This window comes from Hyperolius riggenbachi, chromosome 12, assembly GCF_040937935.1.
Source record: "Hyperolius riggenbachi isolate aHypRig1 chromosome 12, aHypRig1.pri, whole genome shotgun sequence".
NCBI lineage: Eukaryota > Metazoa > Chordata > Amphibia > Anura > Hyperoliidae > Hyperolius > Hyperolius riggenbachi.
In genome coordinates, this window is record NC_090657.1 from 115522666 (window position 1) to 115544788 (window position 22123).

The following is a 22123-nucleotide window of genomic DNA, read 5'->3' on the forward strand; positions in this document are numbered from 1 at the left end:
TACTGTACCAACACTAGCACTGTGCACACCTGTGTCCAGCAGCTGAAGTCACTGCACTGGACAGTCACTGGACGCAGAGAACTGCAATATAGCAATATCAAAAAAGAAAAAAAATATAACTTATGAGGGGTATTGTGCAAGCTACTGTACCAATAATGGAAGTGTGCACAATGCACATCTGTATCAGTGCACTGTGGACAGTTAGATACACAGAACTGCGATATCACAAATGCAAGAAAACCTATGTATCAGTACCAGCCCTTAGAAGGGCTCTTTGGGTGCTCAGGATGCTGTACTAACAGCAAGAAACTCAGTGGGGATACAGAAAAGAGGCCTAACTAACGCTTTTCCTAATAGCAGTACAGCTCTGTCCCTAGTCTCCTTTACAGCTAGCTACAGGCAGACTGTAAAATGGCTGCTGTGCTGGTGTTTTTATAGGGGGGAGGTCCAGGAGGGAGTGCTAGCTGATTGGCTGCCATGTGCTTGCTGACTCTAGAGTGAGAGGTCAAAGTTTGGCTCCATGATGATGTATAGGGGGTGGGTCCAACGTGCCATGTGTTTGCGTACTGACATGGACACGCGTTCTTCACCGGGAACTGTCAGCTGAAGGACAGTTCAGGCCATCTCTAGCTGGGATGTCTGAGGGAGTTAGGCTTAAGTTTGAGTTACTAGATAGGATGAGGAGGGAAGATGTCTGTTCTTAAAGGGGGAAATTAATGGAAAATTGTTCATAATTGCTAATTTGTATATGACAAATGAGCCATTTTCTGAAATCAGTTCTGTTTGAACTTAACGGTTTTTCTGACGGTATCCTGGTCCTGGGGAAGATCTTAATGTACCACTAGAGCCAAAATGTGATTACTCCAATCAAGCCTCATCCCTCCCCTTCCAGATGCTGAGGCTTATTTGACAATTCCAAACATTGCAGTTGATAGATATGTGGAGGTTGGCTAACCCATCGGGTAGGGATTATACCATTTATTTGGGACCCCACCAGGGGCGGACTGGCCTGGGAGGACGGGGGGCGATTGCCCCCCCGGGCCGCCTTCTGTACTTTGCATCAGGGCCGATGCTTATGTTATATAAGCGGCTCCCTCCCCCGAACGCAGTGTTGGCAACCGCCCGCTGTCTGGTAAGTTGGTCTCACAACAGCACTTTAAGCTGCGGGACCTCGCTCCGGCTACAGATGCTGCTAGGCAACAGAGGTTATGCCCCCTGCCAGCAGCGACAAACTGCCAGTGAGGAGAGAGCGGCTCAAGCGCATCATTTGAAGTGGCCGAGGCTGCTGGAGGATTCCAGTCTTGCCTTGTGAAAAGAAAGATGACAACTTTCTCCCTCATTCCCAGCCTCCTGCTTGAAGCTGGGACACTGATCATGGCAAACATCAGGTACATACAGACCAGACAGATACTGTCTTTTGTAAGCGGACACCTCCTCCCCATTTGTTTATTGTGCTTTGCAAAGGCAAGCTCTGATCACACTAGCTCTGCATCTCCCTGTCTCCTGTATACCTGTAACCCTTTCACTGCTACCTGCTGGTGTTAGCTGATTTAGCTTTTTGCAGCACTGGTACTTTGTATCATGCATATTTATGTATTGTTGTACTACCTCAATAGCACTAAGCACTTTACTTTTAAAGGACTTCCAAGGCAAAATATATATTCTATTTTTTTACTCACCTGGGGCTTCTTCCAGCCCTGAGCAGCTATCTCAGTCCCTCGCCACAGCCCTGGTCCTTTGCGTTTTCCCTGCTGGCCTTCCACCGGCGGGGTCGGTTCTTCTGCACCTGTCTGTGCATCCACTTCACCCGGTGCATACTGCGCTTGCACATTAGTTGTGTACAAGTACAGTATATGTCAGATGATGTTGACGCACAAGAGCAGAAGAGCTGACCCCACTGGTGGAAGGGCCAGGGCTGTGGCGAGGGACTGAGACGGCTGCTCAGGGCTGGAAGAAGCCCCAGGTGAGTAAAAAAATAGTATTTTTTACTTTGCTTCGGAAGTTCTTTAAAGGATACCTTAAAGTGTACCTGTGTTGTGTACTGGTGTATTTATACTTACTTGGGCCAGCCCCATGAAGTGCTCCCTCGCTGTCCTCTCTGGTTGCTTTTTTGTCTTCTAATATTACACAACCCCACCCCCCAGTACTCTGGCCACTCACAGACAGTCATGCGCTTCTGCACATGCCCTGCCACGCATGCACCAACGTTGCTCTCCCGTGCCCGGGAGTGCTCTGCGCCTGCACAATATTACTCCCAGCTGTGGGAGCGGAATGGGGGGAGGGGGAAGAGGCGGTTATGCTGCACCTGTGCAGAAGAGTGAAGCCAGCCAGATTACTGTGGTTGACTACAAGACAACGGTGCGGGCAACCTCATGAGGCTGGAGGAAGCCCCATGTAGGTATAAATATACCACTTCTCAGGTTTCCTCTAAATAAACCTAATGTGGTCAGTGTAACTTACCTAGGGCTTCTTGTAGTCCTTCTGGTTCTTCTCTGATATCCATTCAGCAGCATAGGAAAACATGGGCATTACTTTGAAAATCAGTTTTCTTTCAGTTATAACTGAGAACAACTGATTAGGTGGAGAAAGGGAATTAAAGAGAAACCGTAACTAAGAAGTGCACTTCATCCCAATTAGTAGCTGATACCCCCTTTCCCATGAGAAATATTTTCCTTTTTACAAACGGATCATCAGGGGGCTCTGTATAGCTGATATTGTGCTGAAACCCCTCCCACAGGTAACTGTGAGGACCATAGTCCTGGCAGTTTCCTGTCTGTGAACCTTGTTGCATTGTGGGAAATAGCTGTTTGCAACTGCCAAAAAAGTAAGCAGCAGCTACTTCCACTGACATCGCCTACCAGCAGTAAAAATGTCACCATGTAATATATGTCAGAATGTAAATCAGGGAGAGGAAAGATTTTACAATGGGCAAGCACTGACTAAATCATTTATACAGAATTATTGTAAACACAGGGGGGAACAAAAGTGACACGGGGACAAAGAGATACAGGGGAACAGGTGACACAGCGGGACAACAGGCAGAAGGGGAACAGGTGACACAGGGATATGAGGTGACACAGAGGGGCACAAAAGAGACACAGACGTAACACAGAGGGGGACAAAAAAGGCACAGGGGTAATAGGTGACTTAGAGGGGGACAGAAGAGGCACAGAAATGACAGTGTTCTAACTTAAGAACAAACCTACATTCCCTATCGCCTTCATTGACCGGGGACTACTTGTATTCCACTAGCTTCTTTATTAGGCATGTCTTAGTACTGAAAATTTTTTTTGCCATCAGAACTGCCTGAATATTTTATGGCATTCTTCAGAGATTTTTGGTCCATACTGACATGATAGTGTCATGCAGTTGGCCCCGCCCACATCATGCCATGGTCACGCCCATTTTGTCATTCGTCTCACTGTCATAGCCCCCCCCAACTCCCCCCTCGGGCCTCTGGGTTGTGTTTTCCCCCCAGGCCAAAAGGTCCCAGTCCTCCCCTGGACCCCACAGGAAATATACCAGACTTGATTATGCAAAGGGATCTGAATAGACTAATCGATTCTGAAATAGGGACAATGTCAATTTTGGACCATGCTCCTGTGCATACAAAACTCTCCTGGCATCAGGTCTCTCCCAAACAATGGTTATGGAAGCTCAACAGAAAAGCCCAGGATTCAGCTGATTAGGGATGGTATAATATAATTTATATTTATAATATAAAATGCATGCTAACCAATGCTAGAAGCTTTTCAAATAAGATTGGTGAACTGGAGTTGCTGATGAGAGATAATGACTATGATATTGTAGGGGTAACAGAAACATGGATGGTTGCTAGCCATGATTGGATGTGTTTTTAGAAAAAAAATCCAATAAAAAAAGGGGGGGCTGTATGTTTGTTAAGCCTTCCTTATCTCCAGTTTTGATTGATGACATGGCTGAGGAGGACTGTGATAGCGTGGAGCGCCCTGGGCGCTGTTGGGAGGGGGCGCTGTAATGGAGGGGGGAGCCGGAGCTGCGGGGAGGGCAGCCCGACCTCTCCCTCCCTCTAACGGGCCGCCCTCAGTGCTCCCCCCTCAGATGCATAGTGAGCAGTCAGGAAGCGCTGTATACAACATACCTCCCTGGCTTCAAGCGCCGCTTTCTCGCAGCCGGTCTCCTCTCTGTATACACTTTTATACACATGCTGCTTCCTGTTTAGCCGGAAGCAGTGGCGTAGCAATGGGGGTTGCAGAGGTTGCGACCGCATCGGGGCCCTTGGGCCAGAGGGGCCCTCCCTCAACAGCAGTATTAGCTCTTTATTGGTCTTGTGCTTGTAAAAATCACTTCTATAGAGGATTTGAATGGTAGTAATTATTAATAAACTGTTCCCCATCCCCTTCTTGCACCTCTGACACTGTAATTGTCCTTGGCAGAATTTGTTGCGTCGTATCAATGGTTATGTATACAGTGCTTGGGGGGGCCCAATGTAAAACTTGCACCGGGGCCCACAGCTCCTTAGCTACGCCACTGGCCGGAAGCAGCGTGTGTATCAGCATGTAGGCAGATAGGAGAAGACCGGCAGCGAGAGAGCGGCGCTTGGAGCCAGGGAGGTATGTTGTATACAGCGCTTCCTGCCTGCTCACTATGCATCTGAGGGGGGAGCACAGAGGGCGGCCCGGGAGAGGGAGGGAGAGGGAGGGCTGCCCTCCCCGCGGCTCCGGCTCCCCCCTTCATTATGGGGGACAGCTACCTATCTAACCTATCCTGGGGGGCACCTACCTAATCTAACCTACGCTGGGGGGCACCTACCTAATCTAACCTACGCTGGGGGGCACCTACCTAATCTAACCTACGCTGGGGGGCAGCTACCTAATCTAACCTATACTGGGGGGCACTTACCTAATCTAACCTACACTGGGGGGCAGCTACCTAATCTAACCTACATTGGGGGGCAGCTACCTAATCTAACCTACATTGGGGGGCAGCTACCTAATCTAACCTACATTGGGGGGCAGCTACCTATCTAACCTATACTGGGGGGCACCTACTTAATCTAACCTACACTGGGGGGCAGCTACCTATCTAACCTACACTGGGGGGCAGCTACCTATCTAACCTATACTGGGGGCACCTACCTAATCTAACCTACGCTGGGGGGCAGCTACCTATCTAACCTATACTGTGGGGCACCTACCTAATCTAACCTACACTGGGGGGCAGCTACCTATTAACCTATACTGGGGGGGGGCAGCTACCTAATCTAACCTACACTGGGGGGAAGCTACCTAATCTAACCTACGCTGGGGGGCAGCTACCTATCTAACCTACGCTGGGGGGCAGCTACCTATCTAACCTACGCTGGGGGGCAGCTACCTATCTAACCTACGCTGGGGGGCAGCTACCTATCTAACCTATACTGGGGGGCACCTACCTAATCTAACCTACACTGGGGGGCAGCTACCTATCTAACCTACACTGGGGGGCAGCTACCTATCTAACCTAGATAATAATGAAAAATATATGATAATAGTATAGTGTGTGTGATGTGCAGGTACCAGCACTGGTAACAAAACAAAACCAATCAAAAATACAAACGCAAACCAGTATATGCTGCTCAAAAACTGTACTTTATTTAGAGAATAATGTATATTTTGAAAAATACACACACGCTGTAATTATAATTATGTCAGAGTATAAACTGGCATAGATAATATATTGCTAATACAATACAAAATTGCTGCTACTGTGCTAGGCACTGCAGAGGGACCACCATTTGATAACTTATCCATACTGCTAGTGACTGCCAATCGAAGAGAAAAATCTTTGGTAACGCCCAATTAAGTGAACCCATGAGGAGACCAAAGACAAAGTATAGTAAGAAATAATATGATCATAACCACTCATGGGAAACAGACAACAGGCGTGACCAATAGCCCATATATAATTGGAGGCCTACCTTGGCAATACCTATACATACCCCTGCGAGGAGACCAAAGTTATTGTGTGTAAAACGGTCATAACCACTCACAGAGTGCATGGATAGACATGACCAATATGATCCAACAGTGCATAGACCATAATCAAATCAAAGGTCAAGACACATAATGTCCAAGGCTAATTAAACCGATATAGAGATCACCCTGGTGCTGACTATATCTGTCCCTGCGAGGTGACCAAACTAAGAAGGAATTGTAAATAACAGGTCATAACCAGTTAACCACTCACAGAGGATTACAGAAAGGCAGAACCAGTAATGACCACTAAGGGCAACCAACATAGATATAAGGCAGTATTATATTAAATAGCAGTGGGTATTATTTGGAAACACCATATCCTGGAATACAGGTGAGGGACCTATAAGTATAGGTATATGTAACCTCCAATTTGAGGACCACTCACAGAGGATAGCTAGGTGTAAACCAATATGATCAGTAATGGGGTCTATTCACAGAATACATAAATGCCAGCAATATATATATATATATATATAAAAAAAAACATATCTGGGAGCTGCTGTCTATATGAATAATCTGAGCCTGTATAACACAAAAAAAACAAGGATATCAGTGCCACAAAATAGCAATGTATAAGTCTTGCAACAGAATGGATGTCAAATCCAGCATAGTCTCCATAATAATTGCATAGGTTATCCATAAGTAAAGTTCATAGCTCATAGATAGTTGTGGGACTGTGGTATAGCATAAGATCTCTGTAAGTATATATAGTTATTGAGTTCAAACGTATATGCATTATATTGAAGATAGACCACTATTCATTGTGGCTGGATTGAAAACAAAAAAGTCCATCCAGGTTCGTATACTTTGATTAGCAGTTTCATAGAGCATCAGAGCCAAAGTGAAATTTGCATACTTCAGCCATCTGGCCATGCATCATATCCAAGAAGTATTATGTAAACATTTTTCCTCTTGATGCTTTTTTAGCCATCAAAGCACAGTTGCACTTATAGCTATGACAGACAAGCACTGGCAATCCTCCGCAACAAGGTCAAGCGACTTCAAACAGGACACATGTCCATTCATAGACCACAAGTGCACACCAGCAACAGGCGCCACAGGACACGGCTGACAAAACTGTCACTGTACCATAAGTGGGTGTGCATCCAGACTCTGGGACTGCTAGAGAAGCATTAACAGCCCTTGTCTCACTTATAAGTAGAAAGCATATCCATTTTAACAAGCGTAGGTCGCAACACACATCAGCCGTAGATGCCGCAAAAAAGGCTAACAGGCAGTCATTGCATTGTATGCGGTTGTGCACTATAATCATAAAGTTGATAGAACAGTGGCAGCACTTATCTTGTCAGGCATCAGTATCGTACTTCCAGTGCATAGATGGTCACAGGTGGTAGCTGATAGCGGCTAGTAAGGGCTCAGTAAGTGCAAGCTTGCAAGTGCAGTAATGGCGGCAGCTCTGGACACCAAGACAACGGCTCCCAGCATGAAGGAAAGCGTAGCATGACGTCTACGCGTTTCGCCCCGCCCACTGGAGCTTCATCAGGACGTGCTACGTCATCACGTTCTTACACCTCCTCTCCTTCCTGTATTTATACTACGAGGCCTGCTTATAATAAGGGCCAAGTTAACTTCATCTAGTGGGAAGAGAGGGAAGTGGCTGGCGAAAGTAATTTAGAGACATCTTGTGGCCAGATTTTATACTGCAGGTTTCAGAAACAATTAATGGTACAATCTCCCACAGAAACTCTGCAGCTAATAAGTCAATCTCGATATGGCACTATAGACATTAGCCTATCCTGGGGGGCACCTACCTAATCTAACCTACGCTGGGGGGCACCTACCTAATCTAACCTACTCTGGGGGGCAGCTACCTATCCTGGGGGGCACCTACCTAATCTAACCTATACTGGGGGGCACCTACCTAATCTAACCTACACTGGGGGCCAGCTACCTATCTAACCTACACTGGGGGCCAGCTACCTAATCTAACCTATACTGGGGGGCAGCTACCTAATCTAACCTATACTGGGGGGCAGTTACCTATCTAACCTATACTGGGGGGCACCTACCTAACTTATACTGGGGGGGCAGCTACCTAATCTAACCTATACTGGGGGGCACCTACCTATCTAACCTATACTGGGGGGGGGGGCAGCTACCTAATCTAACCTATACTGGGGGGCACCTGTCTAATCTAGCCTATACTGGGGGGGGGGGGGGCAGCGACCTAATCTAACCTATACTGGGGGGCACCTACCTATCTAACCTATACTGAGGGGCACCTACCTATCTAACCTATACTGGGGGGGCAGCTACCTATCTAACCTATACTGGGGGGGCAGCTACTTATCTAACTTATACTGTGGCACTTATCTAACCTGTATTGGAGGCACCTACCTACCTAGCTAGCCTATACAGGTGGCAACTATACTGGGTACCTATATTGGAGACACCTACCTAAATAACCTATACTGGGGGCACCTATCTATCTAACCTATGCTTGGGGCAACTATTCTGGCTACCTATATTAGAGGCACCCACCTAGCTAACCTGTACTGGGGCACCTACCTATCTAACTTATACCGGGGGCGCCTGCCTATCTAACCTATACTGGAGGCAACTATACTGGCTACCTATACTGGAGGCACCTACCTGGCTAACCTATAGCGAGGGCAACTATACTGGCTCACCTATGCCTGGCTACCTATACTGGGGTACCTATTCTTGGCTACCTATACTGGGGGGACCTATACTAAGTGCAACTAGACCTGGCTAACCTATACTGCGGGCACCCATACCTTGCTCCGGGGGGGGGGCGAAATTTTTACACCCTTGCCCTCGGTGCATTTTAGCCTAGTAACTGCACTGGCGTGGAATCTTTATGGGTAAGTGTTCATGCCGGTAATAAGAGTTGTCAATTGCTTATTGGGGTCTGTTATTAATCTCCACAAATAAATTAAATGGAGGAAGTGCAATTATTGCAACAGATTATAAAAGCTACAAGCAAAAGCGGATTCATAATTATGGGTGATTTCAATTATCCAGACATTAACTGGGACATTGAGGCCACTCGCTCTGGTAAAAGTGGCAGATTTATATCAACACTGCAAGACAATTACTTAACGCAGATGGTAACCGATCCAACCAGGGGAGATGCTCTGCTGGATTTGGTCATTTCAAATACACCAGATGTTATATCTAATGTGCAAGTTCGAGAACATTTGGGAAATAGTGACCATAACATGGTAACATTTGACCTACTACACAGCAGGGTTGCGAATAAGGGTAAAACTAAAACTATGAATTTTAAAAAGGCTAACTTTAACAAGCTCAGGGACGCGCTAAGACTGGTAGACTGGGAGAAGGACAAGGACACTGAATGTGGCAGACAATGAGTGACAATTAAAGTCGGTCAAAAACGGTCGGACGCAATCAATCAATAGGGTCGGGCAGATGACAGTCACAGATCACAACGGATGCTGGCCTGTGAAGTAACTATTACACAGTACAGAAGCTAATAAACTCACAGACTAACAGTAGAAATTAAGTAAACGAGTAGTAGTAGTACTGGTAGTAGTGGTACACAACTAACTATAAATCCCTATTGTACTACACAATATCTAAGTCGTGTGGCAGACAGTGAGTGACAATTAAAGTCGGTCACACACGGTCAGACACAATCAATCAATAGGGTCGGGCAGATGACAGTCACAGATCACAACGGATGCTGGCCTGTACAGTCAGTAACTAACTATTAACTAACACAGTACTGAAGCTAATAAACTAACAGACTACAGCAATACAAATTAACTAAACTACTACTAGTACACAACTAACTATAATCCCTAACCTACCTAAGCTAGTAGTAGGCTAAGGCTACCTAGCAGAGCCGGGACAAGGTCCTCCAGCACCCAAGGCTGAGACACCAAAGTGCGCCCCTCCATCCCTGCCACCCCAGCCATCACACACGGATTGCTATTAGACTAAGAGGCGCCACAGGGCCCACAACCTCCCCAACACCTTAATATGTAGTTATCTGGCTTGCAGTCACTGCCATGTATCCCCTTTCTTATTTCTTTCTGCTTCAAACACAATTAGGAATGACAGCTGAATGAATTCTGCGCCCCCTCCTACACTGCGCCCTGAGGCTGGAGCCTCTCCAGCCTATGCCTCGGCCCGGCCCTGCTACCTAGGCTAGCAGGCCTAGCCTGCACACAGACTAACACTAGCCTAGCACAGTATACAGTATACACTAGCTGACTAAAAACAATCAAATTACTATCTAACTATAAATGAGTACAATATAAGTGTGTAGAATGAGTGTAGGATGCAAAGCGCTGAGTTTAGCACAAGAAAAGCACTTGCTCTCAGACGCAGCAGCACTGGAGATGCTCTCAGTACCACTCAAGTCACTAATCAAGGACGGGGCTCCGCAACATGGCCGCCGCCTTATATAGAGGAGGGGGGCCAGGCTCCCCTCCTCTGATTGGTTGCTAGGGTTGCCAGGGCCTCGGCTGGAGGACTTCTGATTGGCCCAATGACGTCATCCCCGAATACCGAAGCCGAACCTATGAACGTATTGTTGTTCCTGTACCACTGGGTGTGGTTGTACTTTCCATCCACAATAAGAACTACAAATTACTGCGGTGAGGTAAAAAAGTTATTGCCTGTACAAACCACCTATAAACAGTTGCCTACAATGGCCATATACAGTATATGTACTCCAGTACAACCATCAATGATCTGTTTTGTTCAGTTATAGGTGCTCACAATATCTTCACAGAAGCTAAAACATCAATAGTTATGACACTTACTCTCTCAAATCTACGCAGGGCCTCAGAAACTGCAAGTTTTCTCGAAATTTGTACGGTGTTCTCTTATATGTTTCGGCACCACTTCTAGTTTCTTTAACTTCTGTCACAGGAGCCCTAGTGGTCTGACCGCACTTAGCCTTCTAAACGGTGCCAGCGCACAGATCGTGCGAACTCTGGTCGCAGTCAATGCGTAGGAACCGTTAAGAATTAGCCGCAGACAAACCAGAAGGGAGCCTGTGAGATACGGGTAATTACAACGTACACACGATTCCACGGTATCTGCCACCACCACTGGTATGGGCCAGTGGACCCGATTTACTGACTGACTAGTCCTGCGAATAAAACGGTTAAACACACGGTATTCTGTCTAGCCAACAACAAACAAACAGTAGCGTATCTTCAGAGACCCGGGATCAGTTCTGTGTGTGCTGATAAGCAGGGTAGCGGACAGTGAATGACTTGGAGAAAGTCGTTTATTCACGCAATATAAATAATTAATATATACAGACAATTATTAAAATCACAATTATTAAGACAGTAATAGCCAGTATGAAATAAAAAGGGAGAAAATACTTATGGTTTGTGGAAATATGTCCTTTTGTGGGAAAATCAGAAAGTTCAAGCAAAACGGTTTCCAGTTCTTAAAGCTCTTGGTTTCAATCAAAGTTCAGCAGAATTCTTTGTTCCAGGTTACAGAAGATGCCAATCAAGATGGCCGCTAGCACGTGTGTCCATTGTTTCAGATGGGTCAGCAAAATGGCCACCAGCCCTATGTCCTCTGGCTGGCCGCAGGATGTTCTCAGATGGATGGAATGGGAGGACTCGCCCCGCCTGCTGGCCAGGTGCTTTTGATGAAGCTGGTTTGGGGGTGTGGCAATGCCGGCCCCTCTGAGTCACCAACCAATGCCAGTCCATTCCCTCTGAGAGATTTTAGGGCTAAACTTATGAAATGCTGTAACTCCTGAACCATACACGTTATATTTAGGGGGGTAACAGCTTCATACTTGGTGGAAAATACAGATTAATATGACATCAGACATGGCTAAGCCAGCAGGTCAGGCTCCTGAAAAGATTCATATCTCAATACCCGGATGTGCCATCACAATGAATTTCATATCAACCCGATGGCCAGATGTTACCGAACAAGACTATATGAATATCATAGCTGTGCGATATACGGTTTTCGTATACCGACAGGAAATCCTACCACCCATGCTTTCTTATGGCCCGTGCTTGGTGCCGTTGAGTCTGGAGTGGGAGCAGGTTTTGAATAGCCCCCTGCTGGGATCAGCTTCCTGGCTCTCCAAGTTATGAAAGGCTCAGGCTAATTAACATCTAGGTGTCACCTGGTTCCCAGAACAGAAAGGGGAATTGTGCCTTCCACAGGGAATATGTCCATGCTAATTAACACCTCCCCCCAGGCTTCTACTGGGCTAAGACAAATCCCCCAGCTGTTCCTAGGCAGAGGGATACTACACATCAAATCTTGGTTCTATTGATCTGAAGTGCAATCGATGCAGAGAATCGAGTGCGATCGCTTTTTCTTCACGGGCGGTTCCAGGACGCGTCTGCGGCCCCGCAACCGTCCGTGACAGCCCCCCTCTTGTCTGCGGCTTAGACACATATCCGCAAGATGTGTGGCGGCGCCGCTAACCTGGCTGATGGGTCTCGAGCTGCCGGCACGGCGGGAAAACCTATTGGAGCCTGTGGCTCGGTTCCCCTGGACCGGTCGCGGTCTGCTACCCTCAGGGTTGACCCGACATGGACCGTTCTGGACAGGGCGTTTGCGCCACTGCCGTCGGACGTGGTGTCTGCCGGGACTGCTGACAACGGGCAGTGGGTTGGTTAGGTCAACAGCCAGCCCACGCAGGGTTCCCCTGCTAAGTGGCTGTGGACCTAAGGGAACCCCGCAGGAATCCCTGGACCTTCCCAGCTCCTGACAGACGGCACATGCCCTGCAGTAGTTCGCTACATCCCTGTTCATCCGGGGCCAATAATACTGGTTCCGAATACCGGCAAGTGTCTTGCGGACACCCGAGTGCCCTGCCAGAGGATTACCATGTGCGGATTTCAGCACATGTCCCCTGAACGCACCCGGGACCACAAGCCATTTGGTATTCGCGTGGGGTCTACCTGTAGGGGGCTGTACAGACTCACTGTACAGTCTCCCACCTTCCCAGTACACCTTGAAAGCAGCCCCGTCTGCGAGGGGCTCAGCGGCTTGCTGCCTGAGCACCTTCAGGCTTGGGTCACTTTGTAGTGCGGCTGAGAATACGGCGCTGTCAGTTTCAGCCAACTGGCTCATGTCACACGAGGCCAGCGGCTGAAAGGTCTCATCCCTGCGGTCAGAGGAGGGGGAGGAGGCCGGAACCCCCTCCACCTGTTCTGAGCTCGGGTTCTGAGCAGTGCCGCTGCGCGGTATGGCTAGCACAGGTACACTGTCAGAATGGCACAGACGGGCATTACTCAAATCATCGTTGCATGCAGTAATGACATTGCCAGGTATAGACATTTTTTCATCACAGACAGGTTGTACAGTAAACTCAGGTACAGTTACAGCATCATCACAACAGACAGTCTGTACATCAAACTCAGGTGCCTTTGAAGCAGGCACTATTGAACCTGGTACCCTTAAACTGGGCACATTCAACCCACTTCCCCCTGGTGCTCCCCCAAGTGTATAAAGTACCTGGTGGTGGGTGGAGAGTTCGTCTCCTTCCGTGAGCGACAAGGCGGTTGGGGCAGGTTCATAGTAGGACACAAGCTTGCCCAAATCAGTCCCTAGCAACACAGGGACTGGGAGATCCTTCATAACCCCAACAACCCTTTCGTGGACCCCTCCTCCCCAATCCAGCTTCACTCTCACGTGGGCTATGTGAAAAAGGGTGCCCTCTACTCCAGTAAGGGCAAGGGATCGGCTGGAGCTGATGCTCTCCTTTGGCACAAGGTGTGAGTGAACTAACGTGATGTCAGCTCCGGTGTCCCGGAATCCGGTGACAACTTTGTCGTTCACTCTAACAAGTTGCTGCTGGTCGGTTCGGTCGCGGATTTCCTTTCCGCGGGCAAACAGGACAAAATCTGATGATCCAGGCTGTGGTTCGCTGGCGGGTTGCCTCTGCTGTGGGTGAGGTACAGGTGATGCAGATGATCCAGGTGCTGGTGGTGTCTGTCTCCGCTCCGGACAGTCGAATTTCATGTGTCCGGGCTGGCGGCAGTAGTGACCTCCCCAGGCGCTGCAGCCCTGGGTGCAGAAGCTGTGCTGGGTGGCCTCTGTGGCTGACGGCTCACAGGGGCAGGAGAGTCTGCCGAGGTATTGGGCTGACCTCCTCTCCAGCTGGATGGGACAGTTCTGCGGGTATCAGCCACCCGGGTAGTTGCAAAAGTCTCAGCAAGGTCTGCAGCGACAGTGGCTGAAGCCGGCCTGCGTTCTAACACAAACTGTCGTACAACAGCAGGGCAAATGTTCAGAAATTGTTCGAGGACTATCAAGTCCTCCAGGACGCCATAAGACCCTTTGGTGAGGCCTAGAGTCGACTGGTGGAGTGTGGTGAGCAAGCTGCTGACCACATCTCGGTACGAATCAGAAGACTTTTTCTGCCAGGCCCTGAACTTTTTCCGATAGGCTTCTGGCGTCAGCTGGTACTTAGTAATGATTGCGTCTTTTATAGCAGCATAATCATTATCCTTCTCCGCAGGCAATTCTGCGAAGGCATCAAGCGCTTTGTAGCGCAGCAAAGGTGTCAGATGTCTTGCCCACTGGTCTTGGGACAGACGATACTGACGGCATGCTTTTTCAAAAGACCGCAAAAACAAGTCAATGTCTGTGTCTTTTTCAATATTAGCAAATTTAAATTTTGCACTTACGGGTGGTGCAGCTCCTTTAGCAGGGAGGCTGGGCGGTGAACTCCGGCTGGCCTGTTGCACTTTTGCCATGTTTAGCTCATGCTGTCGTTGGCGCTCCCGTTCTCGCTCAGCGGCATCCCTCTCCACGTGGCGTTCTGCAGCAGCAGCCTTGCGTTCTGCATATTGGCGTTCCCGCTCCTCACGGGCTTCCATGTACTGCATGTACTTTTCCAGGTCAGTCTCCATCAGCTTTCGTAATGCCTGCTGCATTACCGGGTCAGTACAAACGGACAGTCCAGTACTGGCCGGTTCCAGGCGAGTACCTTCAGAAACTCTGGGATTGGGGTCCACAATGACATTCTCCTGCGTAACTGTTGATGCAGGGCCCTCAGGATGCACAACCTCTGTACGGTCAGGAGTCTCAGTCTCTGGTCCCCCCCGATTGTCAGATGGGCTGGTATCCATTTCAGCGGACACTCCCGGCTCCCGCAGTTGCTGAATATCCCATTGAAACAATTCCGTTACCAGGTCCCCTTGTTTCTTGCGGCCGACATCAATGCCTCTCTCTTGGCAAAGATTTTGCAGGTCCGCCAGGCACATTTTCTTGTAGTTCCCGGACATTTCCACGCCAAATAAAATAAAACTTTTGGGGAGGGGTACTGGCTACACAGTCTCTCTGTATATATAAAAAATATATTGCCTTCCAGCTACACCAACGAATTAGTTCGTTTCTTGATAGCGCTAGCGCTATCTTAGATACTTTCAGCACAACACAGGTCCCAACCGCTGCCTAACACTGTCACAGGAGCCCTAGTGGTCTGACCGCACTTAGCCTTCTAAACGGTGCCAGCGCACAGATCGTGCGAACTCTGGTCGCAGTCAATGCGCAGGAACCGTTAAAAATTAGCCGCAGACAAACCAGAAGGGAGCCTGTGAGATACGGGTAATTACAACGTACACACGATTCCACGGTATCTGCCACCACCACTGGTATGGGCCAGTGGACCCGATTTACTGACTGACTAGTCCTGCGAATAAAACGGTTAAACACACGGTATTCTGTCTAGCCAACAACAAACAAACAGTAGCGTATCTTCAGAGACCCGGGATCAGTTCTGTGTGTGCTGATAGGGTAGCGGACAGTGAATGACTTGGAGAAAGTCGTTTATTCACGCAATATAAATAATTAATATATACAGACAATTATTAAAATCACAATTATTAAGACAGTAATAGCCAGTATGAAATAAAAAGGGAGAAAATACTTATGGTTTGTGGAAATATGTCCTTTTGTGGGAAAATCAGAAAGTTCAAGCAAAACGGTTTCCAGTTCTTAAAGCTCTTGGTTTCAATCAAAGTTCAGCAGAATTCTTTGTTCCAGGTTACAGAAGATGCCAATCAAGATGGCCGCTAGCACATGTGTCCTTTGTTTCAGATGGGTCAGCAAAATGGCCACCAGCCCTATGTCCTCTGGCTGGCCGCAGGATGTTCTCAGATGGATGGAATGGGAGGACTCGCCCCGCCTGCTGGCCAGGTGCTTTTGATGAAGCTGGTTTGGGGGTGTGGCAATGCCGGCCCCTCTGAGTCACCAACCAATGCCAGTCCATTCCCTCTGAGAGATTTTAGGGCTAAACTTATGAAATGCTGTAACTCCTGAACCATACACGTTATATTTAGGGGGGTAACAGCTTCATACTTGGTGGAAAATACAGATTAATATGACATCAGACATGGCTAAGCCAGCAGGTCAGGCTCCTGAAAAGATTCATATCTCAATACCCGGATGTGCCATCACAATGAATTTCATATCAACCCGATGGCCAGATGTTACCGAACAAGACTATATGAATATCATAGCTGTGCGATATACGGTTTTCGTATACCGACAGGAAATCCTACCACCCATGCTTTCTTATGGCCCGTGCTTGGTGCCGTTGAGTCTGGAGTGGGAGCAGGTTTTGAATAGCCCCCTGCTGGGATTAGCTTCCTGGCTCTCCAAGTTATGAAAGGCTCAGGCTAATTAACATCTAGGTGTCACCTGGTTCCCAGAACAGAAAGGGGAATTGTGCCTTCCACAGGGAATATGTCCATGCTAATTAACACCTCCCCCCAGGCTTCTACTGGGCTAAGACAAATCCCCCAGCTGTTCCTAGGCAGAGGGATACTACACATCAAATCTTGGTTCTATTGATCTGAAGCGCAATCGATGCAGAGAATCGAGTGCGATCGCTTTTTCTTCACGGGCGGTTCCAGGACGCGTCTGCGGCCCCGCAACCGTCCGTGACAACTTCCAACCTCGAATCTTTGATATAGCTGTCCTTTACTGAGCACCAGCGTGTCTTTGCATCAAATCCTGTAATCCCAGGATTACAGGATTACAAATCCCAGTGGTAGGCAGGTACAGTGGTTCCCAGTGGTAGCCCGGTATAATGATCCCCAGTGGTAGGCCAGTGTAGTAGTCCACAGTGGTAGTCAGTTAACAGTGGCCCACATTCATACATACCCAGCTTTTCTCGTTGCAACTCGCTGAACTCACTCCATTCCTCATCACTATAAAAGGTCTGCGTGACCTTCATCCAAATTAGCTTGTCCCGATTGCCCTCCTTGTACCGGGGATGTCCTTTATCATACAGTTCAGGGTGTCCTCGGTGCAAATTAACTTGCGGGGGGACGTTTCCGCCGCTACTTTTGGCGGAGCTCGAGCCGTGCCCTCCTCTCTTCTTGGTTGCCATGTCCAAAGGAAGAGCGTCACGCAGGAAATGAGGTTCACTTCCGTCGAAAAACGTGCCTCCCGAACCGCAGGAAAAACGTATGTCATGCGTTTTTCCTGCGCGTACATTCACTTGCATTAGCATGCGTTTGTGTGCTACGCACAGAAATGCATGCAGCTATGCGTTTCAAACACGCGTATGTCAGTAATTTCAATAAAGAGGAGTGAGAAAAAGTGTGTACTGTATTATGACACATAAGCCCTCTCTCAGTGTTGATGCAGGAGATGAAATATAAGTTGGTTTCTCATTGGTACAGGACCCCTACGCGACTTCATAGGTTTTTTCCCTCTGTTTCCGAGTTATGCTGGAGATGTGGGATAGGGAGAGGCAACCTTCTCGATATATGGTAGCATTGTACAAAGATAGTTCCGTACTGGAGACGACAAGTTTGTGCCTTGATTAAAGAGATAGCTGGTGAGGATCTAGAATGGAAACCTGAGGTTCGTCTCCTGCATCTCATGAGACAGAGCATCTGTTCCTATAAAAAAATCACTGGCAAAACATCTTTTGAATGCTGCAAAGGCATGTATCCCATTGATATGGAAATCTCTTCAACAATGGTCCCAGAAAATAGAGCAGATAGCTCACTTACAGTAGCGGTTGTAACCCTCTAAAAGAGAGTATTGTAATGTGGGAGTGTAATGTACATGTGTAATGTGAAATTAGCATGTTAAGTGAACTGTGTCTTTAAACAGGGGTATTGTGAAGTAGGAATGTAATTTGCCTTTATTCTGTGAAACTTACATACTGTGTGCACTGCGCTTTTAACAGCAGTATTGTGGAATCAAAACGGCGAACAGAGAGAGAGAGAGAGAGAGAGAGACCAGGCGCTCAGATAGATGCATAGACTGGGTTGCTAGGCAACCCAGTACATAATGCGGGGAACCTTATAGAAACAGGGAGGAGAGGACAGAGCAGAAGAGGCAGAGGGGGCGTGGCAGAGGCTGAGGGAACTGGTTGACATCTGTTCTCCTTACAGATTTTCAGTCAGGAGGCGGAGGTGAGGAAGGAAGGAGGCCAGTGAGAGCAGCCACAGCAGCCACCCCATGAGGTGAAGAGGGGGACTGGCGGCAGCATACAATCCACCAGCAGAGAAGGGGGCAGCAGTGACAGAGCCAGGCAGTGACCGGAGGCCAAGTTAAAGTGACCGCAGGCAAGATGACCAGGTGATCGCAGGAGGAGAGAGATCCTGTCAGCCCAGATGAGTATAGGCCTTGCGCCAGCATCAAGCCACAGTTGTGTTCAGAAAAGGGCCAGCGTTCAGTGGAGGTTTTCTGAGTATAGAGACAGTTAACCCAAGTTACTGAAGGGCATATTCTGATGAAAGTGGTGTGACTAAAATCTGCCTGTCTCATAAAGATTTATAGAGACAGTAACATTGTGATGATAATCAGCTTATTAATGCAAGATACTGCTGCCCTGCCAAGAAACAGAGACTGCAACCAAGTGTATTAAGTGTGAGTGCCTTTTTGTCATCAGAAAAGTGATCAGCCTCTAATAGCCCCCTCAGAACTAATACAGCTCAGCCGCTGGCAGTGATCCTGACTCAGAGACATTTTTCCTGTCAACCTATTCAGTTATAAGTCATCAGTTCTTCAGTTGATGTGTTCATCCGTTGTTTACTAAAAAGCCTGATATGAAAAGTGAGCCCAAGTGCTATTTCTGTGTTACCTAAGTACACGGCCTAAGAGAAAGAAAGAGAGCAAAAGCCATGGAGATAAAGAGAACCTGTCAGTGAGAAATAACTAAATCTGTTAACCTGTCAGCATTAAAGAAGAAGGTTGGAGGAGGAGTTTCACTGCATCTTGTGTTACTAAGTGAACTACAGTGAAAAGCGGAGTGACATCTGACAGAGATAAAGAGTCAACAGAGTGAAGACACAAGTTTTGCAATATAACAAAATTAGAGCTTATTCAGCATAGAGTTCAAATAACATTAGAGAAGAGCAATATTGAAGGAGTGAGATATTGATGGTATAGCTGGGTGCATTGGTCAATTTGTTTATTTTATTTGAGTTTCTTTTTATTTTCTCTAACTCCTTTTTGATTATTTGATTCTTTCTTTATTTTGTTTATTATTTTGGGATAGCCTATCCAAACAAGTGGTGCCCAAGAGATACAGTAGTTTGAGTATTACAGTATAAAAAGCAAAAGTCTGAGAGATTTTCTGAGTAAAGTGAACATTCTTTTGGATGCCAAACTGCCAACCAACAAACTGTGGAAATTGCTTCAGTACCATAGTAAGAGAGTCACAAGTCCCCTAAGGTTTTGCTGAGCAATATAGCTTGGACTTGGCTACAAGGGACTGAGACTGTATAGGAACTGAATTGCTCCGTAGATCTGCCCCAAGCCCCTATACCTCAGTGAATGGTACTGTGATAAAAAGGTGTTGTATTGTAAAGCGGTTGAAGATTGTACAAGAAGATCTGTTGTAGCTCAATTTTATTTAAAAGTTTCTGTGTAACTTAACCTTTTCATCCCGCAGCTTTTACCGGTGCATCGGCTGTGAAGAGGAGAAGATTGTATTTTGACCTGTGATGTGCAAGGAAAGTGTATTTTTGTGTTGAGAGTTATACTGGTTGTGAGAAGTTACAAGTTGACTACTGTTAGGTCACAAATAAATCCTTGGTATTCACATCTGAGTCAGTGTCTGGTGGATTCCTCTCAGTCGGGGCCGAGCACTACAGGATAAATCGGGTTACACTAATACACTCTAAGGATGAGATGATCGAGAAATATATCATAATGTTGTCCCAATTGTATGTCTTTTGAGAGTGATAGCTACCACTCAATAGTATTCCCATCTCAACAGCTCAGCCAGCCTATCAATGTATAGGTCCTTCTTTGAGATCACAAAATGTGTGGGGAATGATGTTAGACCGTCTTTATGTTGATTTACTTTACTTTTCTTTGAACACCCGTGAGAGCTCTGCTTAAATAACTGTCACACTCCTTATATACATTGATAATCAGTGTGTTGGTTTTCCTAGGTGATGGCTGATCTGTGGAATAAGATAACCTGAACTGGAGTTGGTATAAATGATAAGTCTGCACATAATGTTTACGGATGCCTTCTGTTAAGCCTCCATGGCAGCATACTACTTGTCCCGGCCCCGCCCCTGACCCTCTAGGGCAATCTTACTATAAAGGCCCATACACACGTCGGATTTCCGAACGACGGGTCGTTTGAACGTCCCGTCGTTCCGTTGTGCGCCCGCTAAATCGGGCGTGTGTACAGACTGTTGTTCGCTTGATAAGAGTGAATTAAACAGGCCAAACTCTCTAAATACATACAGGGTGCAAATCTCTATTTATTCCTTAAGTCCTGTGCAAGAGTTCAGATCCACTTTAAGAGTTTTAAACAGTCTCCGCAGTGTGTGAACGAGATATTCTGTCTCCTGGCAGCCTGCCCGTTGTTTGTGTGATACTGACACCTTGTGGTGAACAAGGTAACTATTTAAAAAAAAAAAGGAAAATTATATTATATAGGTGGAAAGGTATATATACAAAAAAATGTTTTTTTGTGTTCATATGTAACATAGATATTTTTGGGGTGATTGGGGGATACAGTCTGCTTTTTTTTTTATCACTTCTTACATGGAACTAAAGTATTTCAATGATTTTAGTTTTTCTTTGCAGTGTTTTTCGCTTCATGGAGTTGGATGCTGCTATTAACCCCAATATAGATCAGGCAAAAGCCCTCAGGTAGGTTCCTTTTTTTTTTTTTTTTTTTTTTTTTTTTAAAAAAGAGGGTTATTAGTTGTGGACCTGATCAATTCTCTGTCTTTATCCCTGACAGAGTGAAGAAAAAGAAAAATTCAGAGCAACATAAAAAGTATGATGAACACAAGTCACATTCAGATCAGCGAAGAAGATCTCGGGAACGATCCTTTCATTACATTGATCCAAGAAATTCATATCATTACTCATCACGTGATTACTTAAGAGATCGGGACAGATATTACAGATCTCGAAGTATATCTAGGAGAAGATCAAGATCACCTGTCTCTCATTTCCCTCAAACCTGTTGGGTGTGTGATCTTCCTACCATATCAGGAAAAAAGCTATGTGCTACTTGCTTATCGAATGCTGTTGGCAGGAAACAGGAAGAATCAAGAGAAGCACTAGACTTAATTAGAAGAGTAGTGAGTGAGGAACTTTTGAGAGTTCCTGTGGAACAACAATCGACAGGCTTGGCGGATGAGTTTTTTGTTCCTAGGCCTTCACAAAGGTCTAGAGCAGGGGTCCCCAACCACCGGGCCGCGGCCCACTGCCGGTCCGTTGGCAGTTTTCCACCGGGCTGCGGCAGGTCTGGCCTCTTGCCCCTCCCCCCGCGGCCGCCGCTCCTGTTACCTTATGAGCAGGCGGCCGCTTCCTTTCTTATAATCCCCAGGCGCCGCTCTCCTCTTATCAGCACCTCCTATTACAGCAGCGCATCTTGCGGCTGCTGTAGGGAGGGAAGGAAGCAGGGCAGCGGCTTCCTGTAGCGGCGATCGCCGTTACCATGGGAACCGCTGTCCTTCCTTCCCTCCTTACAGCAGCTGCAAGACGCGCTGCTGTAATAGGAGATGCTGATAAGAGGAGAGCGGCGCCTGGGGCACTATAAGAAATGAAGCGGCCGCCCGCTCATAAGGCTAACAAGAGCGGCGGCCGCGAGGGGGGGGGGGGCACTACTACCTACCTACCCACCCATACTAGGGCGCTATACTGGGCACTATACTAGCTATACTGGGTACTAT

At 47.2% G+C, this 22123-nt stretch overlaps 1 protein-coding gene across 1 annotated transcript; it reads left to right on the forward strand.

Annotated features, from left to right (window-relative positions):
* Positions 1 to 1296: 1296 nt before the first annotated feature.
* Positions 1297 to 21871, forward strand: LOC137540967 (uncharacterized). Its single transcript, XM_068262138.1, has 3 exons — positions 1297 to 1388; positions 21024 to 21089; positions 21184 to 21871. The coding sequence occupies exons 1-3, from the start codon at positions 1321 to 1323 to the stop codon at positions 21869 to 21871; spliced, it is 822 nt and encodes a 273-aa protein (XP_068118239.1). The 5' UTR covers positions 1297 to 1320.
* Positions 21872 to 22123: the final 252 nt, after the last annotated feature.